At 47.6% G+C, this 20,114-nt stretch overlaps 1 protein-coding gene across 2 annotated transcripts in view; it reads left to right on the top strand.

Annotated features, from left to right (window-relative positions):
- Positions 1-20,114, top strand: part of ALX4 (ALX homeobox 4) — a 65,759-nt gene that overhangs the window by 37,883 nt on the left and 7,762 nt on the right. For both annotated transcript variants that reach the window (XM_024100483.3, XM_005286743.5), the window contains 2 exons: positions 5,858-6,168; positions 15,908-16,036. In XM_024100483.3, the coding sequence (XP_023956251.2) occupies positions 5,858-6,168; positions 15,908-16,036 (440 nt within the window). The remainder of the gene's footprint in view (positions 1-5,857; positions 6,169-15,907; positions 16,037-20,114) is intronic.

Genomic DNA, 20,114 nt, shown 5'->3' with positions numbered 1-20,114 from the left:
CATCCCTGCTCAGTGCCTCAGTTTCCCCTTCTGTAAAATGAGGCAATTGACACGGTATCCCCCGTTGTAAAATGTGTTGAGATCTTCACATGTAAAGCACCTAATAAGGGCAAAATATTCAGTATACATTATTTTAAAGATGCCCCTTGTCCCTCTAGCCAGTCCAAGTAAAGGCAGGGAAGAGTGACAAAAGAAGTGTGGAAGGAAGAGAAGGTTCTCGTTACAAATTCAACCATCACTAAGGCCTTGCTGCTGCAAGTTCTGCCTGTCACCTGGCACCATCTTGCAGGTAGCCAGTTCAAGAGTCTCTACAGGCAGGGTGAGAACCGGGTAGCTCAGCTCTGCTCTGCTGTTCAGGCATGAAAACAATCACTCTTGTCTAAAAAGAATCCTCTGAGAAATATCCCATAAAATAAAGGCAACCAATAAAGGGCTGGAAGGTGGGGACTTGAAAGGAAAGGAAAGGAGGCTAAGGGGGGTTGGAACTGACGTCAGAAAGCCAGGGCGACCCCTGCCAGAGACAGATCCAGTATATATTGTCCTTGGGGTTGCATAACAAGGGCTAAATCTCTCCACTGAAAGCGCTGGGTCCAACTCCCAACTGCGGCTTATGTAATGCAGTCAATGAAGTTAAATCAGACCCAGTGCTCTCCCATGTTGGTGTGTGGGGTTTTTCCCCCTTTCCTCCTGTAGTCATTATTTTGGCTGCCCCCCCCCCCCCCATGCACTCTAGGGGTAGCATCAGCTGGTTCCAGATCTCCAGCTGGAGAAGGGGGGGATTTGGGCAGTGAATGCAGTGTGCCTTCATTCCTGGTGGATGTTCTGTACCAATATAGAACGCCTTGTGCTGCTGGAACCTAAGGATTAAATTCCGGCCAGTGGCTTATTCATGGCAGCAGAGTCTTTGCAGGAGACAAAGTACAGGGCCAAATTCTCCTCTCAGTGAATGCAATGCAACTCCATCAACGTCAACAAAATTATCTCAGTGTGATGAAGAGGAGAATTTGGCATATATACAGCACCATCCACCCTAAGATCTCAAAGCACTTTATAAACACAAACAGTCATATTCTATAGTAATTAATCAACAGTTTTGCTCCATTAAGATGACCTGAATTGTTTAATCCCCCATAATTATGATGCAGAGGAAACTCTTGTTACCCCCTGTCATGGAGAGGTGTGCCTGTGCAGGGTAATTTGGGGGAGAAGCTATTTCCTTAGATTGCATCCTCTCTCTCATGTCATTTTTTTCCTCTGGGGTGCTTCTCCTCCTAGCAACACAGTTTACTGCAAACAGGGAGGGCCAAACCTCAAACTGTTTGGAGCAAGCCTGGGTTCAGAACAGATGCTTCCCCAATTATCTGAGGCATTTAAGACTCTAAGACAAGGCAGAAGATCTCATGGGGAAAGACTTCTATAGCGTGTCCTGCCCCTATTTCCTACTCTTGTCCTGCCACTTCCAAAATTCTGCTTGTGCATCTTTTCTTGCCTTCAAATATGTGCTTGTGACAAAACCCCATGTGCAATGAATGGGCTATAAGGGAGGTTGTAACCAGACACAAGTGTTTGAAAAATGCAAGGGGGGTGTTTAAGGTGGTACTGGTTAAGGCTGAGTTAAGAGTAGTGGGTTGACAACTTGGTTGAATAGCATGGACAACGTCCTAATGGTGAAAGCCATTAGGGCATTAGAATTGTCGCCCAAGGACTAACATATGGAATTCAAAATTAAGCTTGAAAAGTTTGCCGATTCTGCCCCCTCTTCTTTCATAGAATCATAGAAGATTAAGGTTGGAAGAGACCTCAGGAGATTATCTAGTCCAACCCCTGCTCAAAACAGGACCAACACCAACTAAATCATCCCAGCCAGGGCTTTGTCCAGCCGGGCCTTAAAAACCTCTAAGGACGGAGATTCCACCACCTCCCTAGGTAACCCATTCCAGTGCTTCACCACCCTCCTAGTGAAATAGTGTTTCCTAATATCCAACCTGCACCTCCTCCACTGCAACTTGAGACCATTGCTCCTTGTTCTGTCATCTGCCACCACTGAGAACAGCCGAGCTCCATCCTCTTTGGAACCCCCCCTTCAGTTAGTTAAAGGCTGCTATCAAATCCCCCCTCACGTTTCTCTTCTGCAGACTAAACAAGCCCAGTTCCCTCAGCCTCTCCTTGTAAGTCATGTGCCCCAGCCCCCTGATCATTTTTGTTGCCCTCTGCTGGAATCTCTCCAATTTGTCCACATCCTTTCTGTAGTGGGGGGCCCAAAACTGGATGCAATATTCCAGATGTGGCCTCACCAGTGCCGAATAGAGGGGAATAATCACTTCCCTTGATCTGCTGGCAATGCTCCTACTAATACAGCCCAATATTCCGTTAGCCTTCTTGGCAACAAGGGCACACTGCTGACTCATATCCAGCTTCTCATCCACTGTAATCCCCAGGTCCTTTTCTGAAGAACTGCTGCTTAGCCAGTCAGTCCCCAGACTGTAGCAGTTCAGTTCAGCTTTCCCCTTTATTCTGGTATAGTCACTGATAAGCAAAGTTAGCAGTGAAGTAATGTGGCTGAAGAGCTGTGATTCTTAACCACATCATGCTCCACTGTACTCGGTCTTTGCAAAATGTGCTTCGGGAAACCCTTACATGTCACAGGCTTGCAAAATCCTGAATAGTACAGGTTAGAGCAGCCCACAGTGTGACCAACAGAGTTCTACAATGTGCACACACACCCTGTATTCAACACAAGGGGTCATCCCAGATCCCAGAATGCAATGCTCCACCTTGACTTGAGTAGCCAGGCCACTTGGAGCACTGTATGCTGGGAACTATAGTCGCCTGGAGATGTCCTTCCCTACTGAAGATAGGAGTAGCAAAATCTGCTCCATTCTATGCAGATTAGGCCTGGCATTTGGGCTCATGGCACAATGCTGAGCCAAGTTTGGTCGTCTCTGGTATAGGACCCTGCTAGGGCAGCCCATATTAACCACTCCCATAGACAGGACTGGGGGAGGAGGCTGGTACACACCAGGCTGGTACTGCTCAGACACTAGTGCAACAGCACAACTGGTACGGCAGGACGGAGTGAGCAAGTTGATAGCCACATGCATACCCAGTCACCTAGAGTCCTGACAACTCTGAACCTATCTTAAATTGGGCTTAAAACCAAGCGGTTCCTGAGTGGGAGCTGAGTTCTGCCCAAAGAGGTGACATGGCAACACAAATCAGCTGTGGCTAAATGAACCAATAAGACATGGCAAAGTGTAAATTAGTGTGTATGAATTCACACCTAGTGTGTTGAGAGAGGGCCGTCAGCACAGCCAGGCTGAATTTACACCCCACCCCTCCTACCCTCGCAGTGGGGTCTGGTTGCTGTGGAATGAAATGTTAGGTTGGAGAAATATATATATAAATGTGTGTATGTGTGTGTGTGTGTGTATATATATATATATAATGACTCTATTGATGAGAGCAATAAGAGATGTATTATTATTCTCTCTTACATGCATATGATTTATTATTTTACAGAGCCCCTCAAGTGTGTCTGGCATGTTATGGTCAATTATAATATGAGAGACATCTGCCCTATATTGTACATGCTGTAGGGTATTTAATTAATCACCTAGCAATTAAATAGCACATCTTGTGTTCACAGTTCTTTACAACTATTCACTGATTAATCCTGAGACATTTAAACAGATATGTACTGTAGTGTTCCCATTTTACAGATGGGGACTGTGAGTCATGGAGAGAGGTTAAATGAGTTGTCCAAGGTTCCAGAGGCAGTTGCTAGTGGAACTGAGATTAGCAAGTGGGACTTCCTAATTCCCATTATTTAACCATGGTGCCTTCCATGTCACAAGATCCCAAAGCCATTAATTATATAGAGATCACCTCACCCACCACTGAAAGTCAGCCACCTCTCGTGTGGAACACGGTAGCTGTTTAACAGCTGACAGGACATTACATGACAGTTGGGGAGAGAAAGTAAGGGAACAATTCATCTCCAGTTAAAAGATTGTCAATAAGATCCTTCCTTTTATCATTGCATTTAAAGAAATAAAACATAATTTTTGTTTTCTGTACATAACTCTAGGTATGTTTTTAAAGAAACCTCAAAGAGGTTCTAGCCTTCAGGATAGGGATTGAGACAGAAATTAACACACAGTATCAATAACATTATTACCCTCTTTCTTCACTCTACTATTTTGATATATCACTTGGTTAATTATTAATTGCTGGGGACAGTCTGATGGGAAGCAGCGATTGGATTCCCTTCATTTCTCTGAGGCTGTAAACTGACTAGGTAATACTTGAATTGGGTGTTTTTTTCTGTGGTTCTATTATCTTATCACTTTCTTCAGTGATTGCTATCGTTTTGTTCTTCCTCCTCTCTTCCAAAACTTATTGAAGCCCTAACAAAACACAATGGGCCTGGTTCCCCTCTTATTTTCACTGGTGTAAATCAGAGTAGTTCTCTTGATGCCTGTGAAGCTATGTGGGTGTACATGACAGGGGAACAGGACCTATTGAGTATAATATATAGCTACCATTTGCAGTTGTTTTTCTAGCAAACTGTATTCAACAGGAGAAGACGCATGGTCCAGAAGTTAGGCTGCTGACCTGGGATGTCCAGTTTCAGTCCCTTGCTCTGTTATTGACTTCCTACATGGCCTTGCTCAAATCTCTCTGCCTTCCTATGTTTCAGTTCTCCCTGTATAGAGTGGAACATGGGGTGCTGTGAGGGTGAATACACCAAAGATTGTGAGGTGCTCAGATAACATGGTAATGGCCATATATGCATCATAGAGAGATTTAGTTCAGATGACCTATTCCCATAGAAGGGAGCAGATTGCACTCATCTGAACTGGAAATGATAGCCATTCCATACGCTGTTACCCCTTTTGGTACACAGGAGTCTATGATGGACACACAGGTCTATGGAGGGTGATATTGCTTTGATCAGCCTTCACTGGCATAATAAACATCATCTGAACTTTAAAGAAAATACAATTAGAGTCAAGTTTGACCCCCATAGACCAGATACTGAGACCCGCCAAATCCTGGGAAAGTTCCATCCTGAAGCTGAGGTCTAGTGACAGTCAGTCCTCTGGAAATCAGCAAAGGCAAGGAGGCTTGGGTTGGTTTGGGGCTCAATTTGTGTAAATCTCAACAGTTTCTCTTTGTAGACAGCCACAGGAACCTGCCTCTGCTTCCACTCTATGGTGGGGGCTCCTCCAGGCCTCCCATGTTTGGCTTTGAGTTTCACATTGAAACAGGCTTCCAAAACTCCAACCAGAACTGGGTGGGAGAGGCCCAATTTGGTTCCATTCTTTCCAGGGACATTCTGAGCGGGTGGAATTCCTTACCCCTCCTCCTCTCTATGGACTCATGGGATGCTTCGGTCTGCTTCTGCCCCCTGGTGGCATCAGTCTCACTTTCTGCCGTGGGTTTCATCCGGGGCATTATTACCAGAGTTGCAAAATTGCAACTGAATATAAATTAAAGTGTTGTTTATCTTCCCTTATGCCATAAAAAGAGTCCCCCTCTCTCTGCCCCTCTTCCCATTAATCTCCCAGCCCTCTCATGTTCTAGCTCTAATCCAACCCCCACAGCTCTGTCTCTCTCCTCCTATCCCTCTCCTTTCTCAGGGCCCCATTCTCCCATTGGCCTCTGTTCCTTCCCTCACCCCATCTCTAACATTCCCTCCTTCCTCATCACCTATCTGACCCTTGCTCTCTCTGTTGGAGTTTTTTCTTTTCCCTACTGGAGTGACTCCTGTTCAGACTGATTCATTTGTCCTGGGCTTTACATTCTTTTCTTTCTCTCTCTCCATCCCTGTTTCCCGCTCTCTCCATACAAACAGGGAAAGAGAGCTCCTTGGGAGAGGCTGAGTTACAGCCAAGCTCTGACCCTGCGGGAATGGACGGCAGCTACCTCAGTGTGAAGGAGGCCGGGGTGAAGGTGCCCCAAGACAGGGCCAGCACTGATCTCCCCAGCCCCATGGACAAGGCCGACTCGGAGAGCAACAAGGGCAAGAAGAGGCGGAACCGCACCACCTTCACCAGCTACCAGCTGGAGGAGCTGGAGAAAGTCTTCCAGAAGACCCACTACCCAGACGTCTATGCCAGGGAGCAACTAGCCATGAGGACCGATCTCACTGAGGCCCGAGTACAGGTAATGGGGGAAGCTTTGGGGTGGATGGGGGCAGTGGGGTCTTCAGTTTGTGAACCAAGAACCTTCCAGGCAGCAAGATAATGAGTTTTAAAATTCACTGAGGCTTGTTAGATCTGGAATATGGCTCTGTATTACAATATTACATCTTAGCTGAGGTTGCCTAGAACCTCACCCCTAATTCCACTTAAACTTACAGCCTACAGGGCTGTACCGAAAGTCCATACCACAGACTCATGCTCTTCTCTTAGGCCATGGGAAGGAATAGACCAAGATGCAGGGGACCTTATTCCTGCCTGATGTTAGTGCAGACTTCTTTGCTTTGGATTAGTATCCTCTGAGGTTCATAGAGAAGAATGCTGTTCCTTGAGCTAATGGAACATTTTGGCAAGCAACAAGGCAGCAGGGAGTCTCAGCGATAGTTATTCCAACAAAGCTCTCATGTAAATTATTTTGCTCCAAAAGAATCAGATGGGGACACCGGCTCACTAGCCAGGGTGGCGCCAACCTTTCTCATGCTACATCCCATTGCCAGCAAGGTGGGGGAGGCAGAGGTCATCATGACCTGCCATGCCAGGGAGTCAAAACAGAGAATGCAGAGACACAATTGAAATGGGTTTTGCTGCCTGGTTGGCCGAGCAGGCTCAGGGACAATGCAGGAAGCCTATTGTTTTGGGGCAAAAAGGTATGGCTGCCACCTCCAAAAGAACAGGAGAGACCAACATCAACCCTGGGCTGCAAAGCTGCCAGGTCTCACACAATTGTAAGCTGAGGCTTCATCAGGGCTTGCATAGAAGAGATCCCAGGAAGTGGCTATTTCTTGGGGACACATCGCAAATGCTGATGGTTTCTCCTGGAAGTCAGGGTACAATCTCAGGTTTACTGATCACACACGGCACAGATTGACTTCTTTTGCTTAGGAATGGCAATGTTATGTCAGTGGTAGTGGGATGGGGGAATCTCCTTCTCATGCTCATCCCAGAGAGTCTGGTTCATGCATTTTAGCTTCTCCAGGAGCACTCAAGGGGGTGTAGAGGAGAGGATTTGGTACCTGATCTTCCATGGCCTTGCATGTTTCATTATTGTTCACACATGTGCAAAGTGAGTGATAGTATTGTACACTTTGCCCTAGTAGGGGCAATGACAACACAGAGTACAAGGCTGCAGTGAGTCTGGCACTGTGTGTGTTTGAGTGAATGAATATTCCCCTCTAGAGTCTGGCCCATAGACATGTTAGGAGGCCTGCCATTGCTGTTAACTAATGGAGCACTACCTCTCCTCTACAGTGACAGAAGCTTGTATTTTGGAGCCAAAGGATCGGAGTTCTAGGCCTGGCTCATGTGTGAGAGACTTAGCTAATATTTGTGTCTGTTGTCTGCAGACCTGGGTTTTGTTACAATGCAGTGACCAGATTGTTAATCATACGCGCCAAAGCTGTCCAGCTTTGCCCTGCTGCTGCCCCTCCACTTAAGACCTGTGCCAGAAAAAGGTGGCCTACAGAACTGAGGGTGACAGAAAATGTTCTGAGAATGGGCAGGGATCTGTGGAGATGTGGCCAAAGTCACTAGATTCCTTTACCTAACGAAGCTCAAGCTGCAAGAAGCAAGAGAAAACCTAGTGTTAGAACACACAGCAAGTTACCTAAGTCCCCACCACAGTATTTTTTTCACCTGCCAAATGGTGGCAAAATACTTGAATGGATTTCACTTGCCAGGTGAGCCCCCTTTTCTGGTGGCTACCAATCACCATAGCTCCATTGACTTTGATGAAAGTTTGTTGCCTGAGGCTCTAAGCTGTAGTGTGTGATGCGTGGCTGGCCCATAACCGAACCTGAGACTCCAACAGGGAGCTTTATGGTCCCTAAAGAGCAGATATTGTAATAGGTGAACCAAAAGCCAGACCTTTCTCCTCCCTAGCCTGGTGGGAAGGAGATGAGGTGGTCTGTGCTGTGAATTGCCTCAGTAAAAGCCTGGCCTGGTCCTGGAACTGCCTTCCCTCTGGCCAAGCTGGTCTCCCTCCAGAACTAAACAGTCCCCAAAGCACTAGGTTGTAGCAGTGACAGAGCCCAGACAGACAAGTGATTGCTCTGGTTCTTTCCAAACCTCTCCCCAGCTCTCACTTTGCTAGTGAAATACCCGACTGGGAGCCAGGCACCTGGAGAAGAACTCACCCCAGCAGCAGGCCCGGCACAGTGGGCTCTGTCTGCGGAGCTCTGGAATGGAGTGTCTTTGGAAATCATTCCACAGTTTGGCCTCTTTCCAGATGCTGAAGAGGCCACTTTTCTGCCTGCTTCGGATTCTAATCTCCACAGCTGGTGGCTACAGGCAATAAAGCTGAGTTTCCCCTGAGGTGCAGCGTGCTGTTCCTTTTCTCATTCCCTGCCTGCAGATGCCCCTGAACCTTATTTAAAGGAGCCAGCTAGCTGAGATATCGCATGGCCCAAACTGCAGTGACCTTAGCAGTTGACAATCCCAATGTGCTCCAAGGTTGCTGCAGTGACAGAGGCACCTTTATAAAAGTGAGCACTCAACAAACTACTCCTGCCCTTACATGCTACATGTAAACAAAGGCAGGAAGGCATGCAACCTCTAGCACAGCTTTGTTTATGTACAGTTTAGCTTTTTCTTTTCTCCTTTCAATTATTCTGGGCCATGGAGGTCCTCAGTGGAGTCAGAAGGAAGTTACAGAACTATAGAACCATGCAAGCTAAAGTCTCTAGGCCCTCTTGGAAATACCCATAGGGAGTAAATGCTTGGTAACAAACTTTTAAACAGGGGCAGCAAGGGAAGGAAAGGCCAGGGCTAGGATGGGGATGATGGGTCAGGCACAAAAGGTTGCTCCCCCTAAGTGGGCTGCTGGCCATGTCTATGCATTTCCTCCTGTCCCCCCTCCCCCATAAGTGGGTGGTGAGCCCCCCTGAGCAGCACTGCAGCTTGGCATGTATCCATCACAAATAACTACCACTGAAACCAGTACAGTGTGAGAGGCAGAGACAAATCTGTAGGACTTAGTGGATCAATGCAACTAGATTACCAACTCTCCCTCCAAGCCCAGGACCCCTGCCTTGCTTCCTCCCTCAGGTCGGCCGCTCCTGGAGTCCCACCTAATTTCGTTTATATGGATCTGGTCTGGTTCTTTGGTGTGAGAGCTGCAGAAGGCTATGTGACCAGGGGCAGGATCCCAAGGGGGCCCTTTGAGGTTTGATTGATCTCACTGCATGACCTTCCACCACACCCCATAAAATACAGACACACACACAGCTCCTTCCTTGTGCACGTGCTCACATCTTCAGTCGAACGCCCGTCCCTATGCATAAATGCACACACACACCATTGTGAAGACTCCATCCCATGCATATATGTGCATACACACACAGAGAGATACACACTTGTGTACAGACACGTACCATTGCGCCTCCCCTTCCCCAGGCATACCCACACAATTGCTTACACACAGCCCCTCCCAACCCCCATGCAGTGCACCCCAGCTCAATACCAACGCATGAGCATACCTCTCACTGGCAGACAGTAGTTGTGATTCTGGTTTGCCACCTCCCCATGGGGTCAGCGCCAGGGAATGTCACCCCACTGCCCCTCCCCAGGGCAGACCTCCTGATTGCTGGGTTGTTAATGAAAATCTTTTCAGTGTTGACCCTGTGATGCGGCAGGGGCTTGAAAGTAAGGGGGAAATGTCAAACTCCGCTGTAGCAAAATCACTGCCTTGGTAAAAAAAGAAAAGCAAAACAAGAAGTAATATATCTTGATCCCTTTTCCCCCATAAAACCCTGGGAGGCTGGTGGAAGGAGCGGAAAGACTGAGCTAAGCCTGCAGGAAATTAAACATGAAATGAAAACAAGCTCAAGTTATTCAATTCTCTCATCCCAGGCTCCAATTTCCCATTCCAGGCCACTGATAAAATGGTGTCCAGTTTCAGCGCTTAAAGATGAATTCTGGCTCTGTTCTTGCAGGCTGGAAAGTGAAGGGCTTGTGGCCCTCACTAAGGGAAGGGGAGACAGCCTGGCCTTGAAAAGGGAGGAGCTGAGACAGACAGACACTGACAGACTGTGAGCCTGAGCGTGAGAGAGAAAAGGGCAGCAAGAGAGGAAGAGAAAGAGACAGAGACCGTGAGAAAGAGAAAGATAGACAAGAGGCAGAGACCATGAGAGAGAGAGAGCTTGTGAGGGATTGCAACACAGAAACAGCTGGAGCTGGACAGTGACAGAGGCAGAGAAATGCAGCCACAGACAGGGAGACAGAAACCCAAAGAGCTTCCCCTAGAGCTGGGCCCAGCCCCAGCCTCAGCCCCAAGCCTACTCCCTGAACTTTGAAGCGTGTGGGGGTTGACTCTGAAATCCAGATCTCATTTCTGCAGAATGAGCCCCTCTTTCCTTTAACTATACTGAGCCCTCCTCCCCCATCACTTTTGTTTGCGTCAGAAGCATAGGGGGATGTAAGCATGGGAGTGGGGCATTCAGAATAGCCAGATGAGCACTGTGAGGAGGGGGGACATTTGCCCACTGTGTGAGAACAGGCAGCGCCAGCTGAAAGGGGGGGCAGCAGAGGGGAGGAAAGGAGGAAGTTACTGACCTCTTTGTTACAAACTATTCCCTGCCTCTCCTACCCCCAAACATGTATCCATGTATATGGATTGATGTACCACTATAAGGCTAGATATATATGGAGCCATAGTGTTAGGCCCAAAAACCGAAAAACATGTTTATCTCGGCTTCTGCTTGTTATCCCAGTAAACATGCTTATCTCAGCTCTCACTGTTGTTTCCCATGCATGAAGCTGCACGTATACAGGATGTATAGAAGATATATGGCAAAGGGGAGGGGGTTGGACGGACCCTGGGAAAGGAATGTGAAGGACGGGAAGCTAACAGATGTATCCTGATTACTACTAGAACTGAATTTAAACAATGCATAGGTTAGCAGAATTTAGACACGCTAAGTTGTTTGTCTCTCTGTATAAGAGAAGCCCAGTTGTGCTTGTAAGGTGTGTTCCTCCCTCTGGCATGAGTCGAGGGGGACACCCGCTCAGCTGACTGATCAATAAAGAACTTGAAGCCGTCTTCTAGACTCCCGTGCCTCCTTGGGGTAATTGGGCAGCTCCAGGGGGAAACGAGCCCATTTGGCTAACAATAGAACATTTTCTAGTCTATTGATTTTACAAGACTGATTTGTTCCTGTGCTATATCAGGGCTTGTCAACACGCAGCCTGCAGGTGAAGAACATGCTACGCTACACTGCTGCCCACCCTGACCATTAGCATGAAGCTGTAGACCTCAGTATGCAATGCTGCCTCCTGATCCTAATGGATAGGCCACATTGCATGCTGGGACCTGTAGTCTCCTCTCTATTAAAGGTACCCTGCTAAGAAAAGAAAATTGGGTTTGTACCATTTTCTGTTTCTTTAGAATTCACTGAGAAGGCCTGGAAAGATTTGTTTTCTTTCCTTGCTTAGAGCATTATATTATATGTCTTATCTGCCCTGCTTTTCCTGGAAGACTCTGTGGAAGACTGGAGGCCTAACAGTTTTATGAGAACAAAGATACAAAGCAACTAAAACATGACAGAGCAAAGGGACCAGGATTGTTTAAAGCATTTGGGTTTTGTTAACACTGGTTGAAGCTAAATGCCTGAATAAACAACCGGAGGAAAGCTCGGTGTTAAAAATAAAACACTTCCCCCCACCCACAAAGGGCTCAGAAAACTCCCACTCCATAGGTGAGACCTTCATCCAGAGTTTTGCTGGAGGTTTCCCTGATCGCTGGTATTTTAAGACCCAAAACAAAAACAACAAAAGAGAGCCCTGTGCACTATTTTTATCCCTTTGAAGTTTTCCTGTAAAGCTGAAGGTTGCTGCAGTATGCTCAGTTTTATACACATTAGCAGCCAGACGCTGTCCTAGGCTCTGACAGTGGAAAGGAGACCTAAAGTCAGAATATCAGGACACTTAAAGGATATCCCTTGCCTGGGGAAGTCCCGGGTAGCATAGAGTTGCCAGAATGTGATGCACTCTATTGTCTCTCAGTGGGGATCTCAGGTGTGAGGGATGGGGGATGTGCACGTTGCATGAGACAGCTATATGTGTTTGTCATGCTCAGAGATGGGCACATGTGTGTGGCACATGTTCTCACCAGCCTTGTGTGCAGTGCACAGCACATTCCCTAGCTGCTACCCGCCTTCTATGCACAGCATGGTCTCCCCAACATAGGGAGTAGCACGGTCACCACCACTGACTGCAGCTGCAGATCAAAGCTCTGTGGAGCTGGCCAGCACTGGGACTGGCCTCCAGCTGGGCTGCTCGGAGGTGGGGCCAGTGCTAGCACAAAGCAGACAGATGCCTGGGGCACCAGACCTGTTCCATTGGGATATTATTCAAATGCGGCATTGTCTCTGTGTATTTTGGAGCCCTCTTTGGTTTCATTACTTCCCATAAAAATCCTACCCGCGGAGGGGGTGGGGCTGTTGCTAATTGCTGCAGAGGATGCAGGCTATCCCTAAATGGGAAGATGTCAGCTGACAGGGCTGCAGCTAGCAGGCTCCATTGCATGTGTGTGAGTGAGCTCCCTGCTGTCACACTGCTGGGTTCTAACCCATCCCCAGCCCACATGGCAAGGAAATCTGCTCATAAGCAATGGAGCTGTTTCTCTCCCCCGAGCCCGCCTGTGACTTGACTGAATGGTCAGTGCTAAATGCTCCCTGAGCTGCCATGTAGCTCCTGGCAGCTCCTTTCATGCACCAGCCTGACCTGGACATTCCAGCCCCTTGTGACTGCATGCATCTGTCAGAGCCCTTCAAAGCAGCTCTTGATGGATACATTTCACTGACCCACAGCTTCAGGAGGCTTTGAACGCACAGGAACTGGCTTCACAGGTGTAAATCATGAGTGACTTCATTGAAGTTGTGGTGGATAATCAGCTGAACGTGAGCTCCCAGTGCAACACTGTGGCCAAATGGGTTAATGCAATCTTTGGATGCATAAACGGAGGAATCTCAAATAGGAGTAGAGAGGTTATTTTACCTGTGTGACCACTGCTGGAATACTGTGTCCTGTTTTGGTGTCCACAATTCAAGAAGAATATTGATATATTGAAGAGGGTTCAGAGGAGAGCCATGAGAATGATTGAGGGATTAGAAAACCTGCCTAATGCTGATAGACTCAAGGAACTCAACCTATTTTGCTTAACAAAGAGAGAGTTAAGGGGTGACATGATCACATATCTATATGGGGAACAAATATTTGATATTGGCTGTTCAATCTTCAATCAAGCAGAGAAAGGTGTAACATGATCCAATGGCTGGAAGTTAAAGCTAGACAAATTCAGACTGGATATAAGGCGTTAATTTTTACATTTTTAACAGTGAGAGTAATGAGCCATTGGAACAATTTATCAAGAGTTGTGTTGGATTCTCCGTCACTGACAATTTGTATATCAAGAGTGACTGTTTTTCTAAAATCTATACTCTAGGAATTATTGTGGGGAAGTTCAATGGCCTCTGTCATACAGGAGGTCAGAGCAGATGATCAAAATGGTCCCTTCTGGCCTTGGGATCTATGAAGTCAGTGCAGTTACATTGATGTGCAGTCAGCAAAAGTCAGAATAGAATCGGGGTCTGAGACTTTCCACTGCCTAGACAAGACCCAAACAACTAAATTTCAGCTAAGTACTTATTAAACCTCCATAGATAAACAGCTGTAAAATAAGGGATGTGTGATAATAATGATAACTTAGCACTTTTAAGCATGAAGCAAGTGCCCACTACATTTCATGGAGCTTAGAAAGGAAGTGTTGTTTTACAAATGAGGAAAGTAAGAGAGATTAGTGAGTTACCCAAGACCCTAGAGTTACCCATTGTCAGAGCCAGGATTAAGATCTCCTGGGTCCCAGATCTATGCTCTGAACTTGGCACCAACATATAGTCTATTTATTGAAGATCTTCATTTGATCCACGTTGCTGATCAGAGGGTGATAATTCAGCTCAGCTGAAGAAGCTAGCAGGGCAGGAATAGGGAAGCAGACACAGCCCAGTAATGTTCATGTTCATTCCCAGGATCTCCAAATCAGGGAGGGTTTCGTTAGGGCTAGGCTGAGGCCATGGGCAAAAACATCAATTGGCCCAAATGAGGCTTGTTAGAGGTTGCACAGCGCAGTGAGTCTTGTGTGGCAGGCAGTGGGGTGCAGTAAGGAAAAAGCTGGCACTACTGCTACCTGCTCAGTAGATAAGTACATGAATTGACTGAAGCTGCACTAGCTATAGGCAAACAAGGAAGCTGCTAGGGTGGCAGATTTGGCCCTGCCACCCCCCGATGGAGGAGCAGCTGAGTCAAACCTGAGTGGCACTGTGACCCCCATACACCAGGTTGCTACACCGTTCCCTTAAATTTGGTCCAGCTGCCCTTCCATCATGACAGAGGGTGCAGCTGGGCCAAATTGGACTGGCATGGCGGCGGGGCACCCTGAAGTGTTGCGTAGGGTGGCAGATTGCCATGAGTGGCCTCTGTGAATTGAGACTCCAGGGCTGGTGATCTCATACGTACTTTTATACAGCACCTCTCATCTAATAGGAATGAATCCACACAGCAAACGGGAGGTGGGTCAGGATTATCATCTTTATAGAGAGGTGATAGGACATGACCAAGGTCACACAGAGTCAGTAGCAGAGCTAGGACTGGAATCCAAGTTTCTTCACTCCTGGGTCAGCATCATTTCCATTGGATCTCTCTGCCTTACTGTAAAAATGATGCCAGGTTGATACATGAGACAACTATGCTTTTTCTTTCATTCAAGGAATTTTTCCAGTGGGTTTCTATGGCTCCCACAGGAATCCCTTGCACCAGAAAGATCCAACAATGGAAAAACCCAGATCTCAGCTCTGTAAATGCAGAGGCGATTCTCTTCCCTCTTGAACTAGGAAGTGTTTCCCACTTTCCTGCATCTTGGGAGGAAGCTCAGTTCTCAAGGACTGGGATCCTCAGAGGAAGAGGGAAGTTTCCATCTATTTTTTGTGAAAACAATTTGTTGGGGGATTTACAATTTCCCCAGAGTGTCAGAAAGTGGGATCAGCAGCCATGGGACCCCTGGAATGAAACTGAACAGAAAGTGAAAATGACAGGGCTAGTGTCCTTCTCTGAGCTGATGAAAGTGCTGAAAGAAAGACACAGGATTATTGGTACAAAGTAAAAAAACAGATTTTAAATTCTTTCCAGTTGACTAATCTGGGGGGGGGGGAGACTTATCAGTGATGCAGGGACATTCGTCTCAACAGCATCCTTTTTACTTTAGCAGGTAAGAAATTGCATCTAGCCAAAAATAAACAAGAGACTCTGATTCACCGAATTCTAGGGCAAGCAGTAAGTGGGGTGCCCAGTTGCCTTATATGGGAGCTCAAGTGGGTGCCTAGATAGCTAGAATTGGGATTTGGGGCCCACTTTCATTGTTTTGAAATCAATGGAAGTTAGGAGCCTAAATACCTTTGAGGATTTGGGCCTTTGTGCAACTGCATGTGGGCACTTGTTAAGATGCCTACAATCGAAAATTGTCCCTTGCCCCCAGTTAGGTTTAGGACTTCTATTGCAAAGCACTCTGGGTACAGCAAAAGAGGTGTTATCTGGCAAAAGTCTCCCCCAGGTTGGTGTTCTGGGAGCTCCTACCCTCCACTCTCTCTGGAGGCACTTTGAGCTCACTCCATGCTCCCATCCTCTCTGATCTCTGCCATCTGTGCTTGTCCCCTCAGGTTTGGTTTCAGAACCGACGGGCAAAATGGAGGAAGCGAGAGCGGTTTGGTCAGATGCAGCAGGTTCGCACCCACTTCTCAACAGCCTATGAGCTGCCCCTCCTAACCCGAGCAGAGAACTACGCACAGGTGAGTGTCCCCTGCCCTGCCCCACTCCGGCCTCTCGACTGCCCTGTTCAGCCTCTTTCAGTCGTTCCCTCCCAAACCCTGAGGTTAGCCATGGTTGTGATGCACTGGAGCAATGCTGGCCTAGCTGGGAGGTGGTGGGCCGAGACCACAGTCACTTCTAGTACACCTCTACCCCGATATAACGCCGTTCTCGGGAGCCAAAAAATCTTACTGCGTTATAGGTGAAACCGTGTTATATTGAACTTGCTTTGATTCGTCGGAGTGCGCAGCCCTTCCCCCCCCCAGCGCTGCTTTACCACGTTATATCCGAATTCATGTTATATCGGGTCGCGTTATATCGGGGTACAGGTGTATCTGGGCAACAGATGCCTGACACGACACTGACTTATAGTCCCTTGTGCTTCCCACAATAAGTCGGTCCTTCTGCCGAGACACACACTGTACTGACCTGTGAGCATCTCAGGCACAGTCTGGGGTAGCACAGTCTGGAGCTATACACTATCCTATTTCAGACTTACCTCTGCGGTGCTGCCTACAAAACACTGGCAGCTGATGACTGCTATGCAAGTGGTGCAGTGAAACCACTATCTACTGGGCTAATTCTGCTCCTCTTGCTGGTACCTTGTTCTTCCCACTCCCCCCTTTATTTGTCTTTCCCGTCGGCTTGTCACGTCCTGTCATAAACCTAGATTGCAAGCTCTCTGGGGCAGGGACTGTCTTGGTGTTTGTACAACACCTAGCACAGTCAGTTCCTGAGCCTGGACTCTACCCCAAAGTGCTGCCGTAATGCAAATCAATACATAAATGATAATTATCATTACGCAGCTCTCCCCAGCTCTTAAGAGTGGGCAGGTTGATCTGGATCTCCCATGTCCTAATATAGGGCTGTCCTTTCCAGCCTCCTCTAGGGTCAACACCAAGACCAACCCTGCACCAAGCAGCATGGACAATGATTCATTGGCCACACTCCATTCATTCCAATTCTGTTCTATTCAGTTCTTAAATTATATTCTGTTCTGATCCCTGGATATTTCAGCTTCTGAAAACATTTAATTGGTTTAGAAAAGGTGGGAAAGGACCTTTATAATCACCCTTAAACAAATTCCCCAGATGTCCCTGCTCTTTTAACACTAGTCCCTGCCTGAATCAAGTAGGAGTCATTAGGCGCAGGCTTCTCATCTGTTTAAATCTCCCAGGACAAGCTTGTCCCTCTGTGATATCACCAGACATAGCCTTCTTATATATTCATGCAGGAGGAGACACCAAACACCCTGCTCAGAGGTTCTCCATTTAGCTAGATACTTGTATGTCCCCCTTCAGCACAGCTGACCACCTCATAATTGGTAATGTATTTATCCTCGGAACACTCTGTGAGATAGGAAAATGCTATTACCCCCATTTTACCGATAAGGAACAAAGGCACCAAGAGGCTAAGAGTAGAAGTCACAAAAGTAAAGCCCCAGGCACCTAAGCCCCTGTTTTAGTTACTTAAGTCCCCATTTTGGCTCCACTGTGGTCCACAAAATTCCCATCAAGCCCAGTAGATGCCTAAACTCACTCTGTGACTAAGTTTTCAGGGTAAAAATTCCCTTGGGGCTTGTGTTTCTGCCTCTGAGCATGTGCACTGCTGCTTGCCTCTAGGTGCCCGTATGCCTATCTCCCATCTAAGCTGTGGAGCAACTCATGAACTGGGGAAAAACAGATGTTTGGCCACCTAGGTCGTATGCCGGGCCCAATCCAGTAGGTGTGCTCAGAGGGTCCCATTCAAAGCCCAGAGTTATTTGTCTCCCTCTGGCCCACTGACTGTTCCACTATGGATAAATACTTAAATAGTCATTGGGCCAGACAGAGAGAGAAAAGACAACTCCCTAGTCCAATGTTGGGACACTTATCTGGGAGGTGGGAGGAGACCCAGGCTCCAGTCCCCCTGCTCCAACCACTCTTTCATTATCTATCACCAGAATGGATTGAGGGAGCCCCCACATCAGACTATCCCATAGCTCAGTAGTTAGACCATGCTCCTGAGAGGTGGGAGACCCTTATTAAAATCCTTTCTCCCCCTCTGCCTGCAAGGGAGGAACTGAACCTGGGTCTCCCACATCCCAGGGAGTGCTCTAACCACTGGGCTTGAAGGTGGGCCCCTCCGTGAGCCATTTTGTGTGGAGCACACCTAACTTGTTCCCGCAAGAAATGTCTTAGGTGCCTAAGCCACCTGACTCCAGGCAGCAGATTTCCAAGCAGAGATATGTGTCTCCCTGCAGTTTGCCTTCCATGGGAAGGGGAGGCAGAATTAGCATCTCCCCTTGGCTAGCTTAGACAGCTCCTCACCTAGTGCTGATATTTGTGGATTGCATTCTTAGGCACCTATCTTTCCCCATTCATCGTATGGGGGCTGAGGCACTTACATCCGGCTTTGTGGATCACAGTGTTGTTCCTGTGATTGTCGAGTTGCCATGACGCTCACCATTGTAACGGCTAAGTCCCTTTTGGATCTCACCCTGAGTGACATGCCCAAGGTCACACTGGGAGCCTGTGGCAGAGCAGAGAATCAAACCTGCATCTGCCAATGCCTAGGCCAACACACTAAACAGTGGCCTTCCTCTCCCATGTTTTCAGAAGGCTGCCAAGGGAAGAACTCAAACTCTCAGTGGTAGTTGGGTTCGGTGGCCACAGCAAGTCCCCTTGAGCCACCCAGGCTTTGTCATGCAGGAGCCAAGAAATCCTGGGGTTTGCCAGGTCAGATGTTTTAAAGCTGAGCTTTGCTCCCCTCAGCTGCTGGGATTTCCCCTCCAACTCTGAGCTGTCAGATGCATGGTTGGCCTTCCTGGAGAGCACGGCATGCAGGCTTTCCTGCAGCAAGGCCAAGAGCGCTTGGCCTTTCCCCCTGGTTGGCTTCCCCTTTGGATTGGAAGGAATAAGAGGCCCTTATTAAACAGCTGAGAGACACCAAAGGATCTTTCAAGCAAAGGACGCACTAGACTGCACTTTGTAACACTCTCTCTTCTGCCTTTGTACTTTCATCGCCTCCCTCACTCCTCACCACCTCCTCCCCCAGCCTAAAAAAATGTACTTTGCAGGAGGTAAAAGGTCAGTAGTGGAACAGAAGCCAGTGGTGCTGCCGGGCTGTGGAATGCTGGGCTCTTCACACTCTCGCTCCATCTGGATCTTCTCTTATTGCATTCTTTCATCTCATCTCCCCCTCCACAGCACACCTATTCCCCAAGGAAGGGCCTCCCGCTGCCAAACCCTGCTCTTCTTCTGCAGTATCATTTTGTTTTATTATTAAGATTCAGGATCCCAGATGGCCGGACACTTGAATCTGACTTTGCTATCTGGGGAGTGGGGGGCACGTGCAGGGGTTTCCTTTTTTCTCTCTAACCAGCCGGCATATGCTAAGCAAAAATTAAGCAAGCAAATGGTCTGCCCCAGAGACTGCAACCAGAACACACCAGTGTCTCTCAGACAAGCATACTGGAGTGTTGCAAACACTTTATTACCTATTTGTATTACAGCAGCACCTAGAGGCCCTAACCAAGGTCAGGGCCCAATTGAGTCAGGAACCGTATACTCCCAAACGACGGGAACAGCCATGGGTACTAGGGTGGTTCCCCAGTATGCCAACATCATCATGGCCCACTTTGAGGAAGAATTTCTGGACAAATGCACTGTGAACTCAATGATATATCTGAGATACATTAATAATATTGTCATCTTCTGGACAGACTTAAACTCCCTCATAGATTTCCATGACAACTTCAACAACAACCACCCATCTATTCAATTCTCTCTTGAACACTCCCGCACCAGCATCAACTTCCTGGACACCACAATCAGCTTCAGCAATGGAATCCTACTGATAACTATATACAAGAAACCCGCAGATCACCATCCTTACCTTCACAGATCCAGTAACCACCCCCAAGGCCCCAAGATATCTGTTATCTACAAACAGGCCCTCAGATACCACAGAATATGCTTCAAGGAGAAAGTCCAGGATACCTACCTTAAAATAAGGACACTCCACCAGAGAAGTAGATTGCATCATGGAATGGGCCACCCAAATACCCCAAGAAAACCT

This window comes from Chrysemys picta, chromosome 4, assembly GCF_011386835.1.
Source record: "Chrysemys picta bellii isolate R12L10 chromosome 4, ASM1138683v2, whole genome shotgun sequence".
NCBI classification, from domain to species: domain Eukaryota; kingdom Metazoa; phylum Chordata; order Testudines; family Emydidae; genus Chrysemys; species Chrysemys picta.
This window is presented reverse-complemented; position numbering and strand designations above follow the sequence as displayed.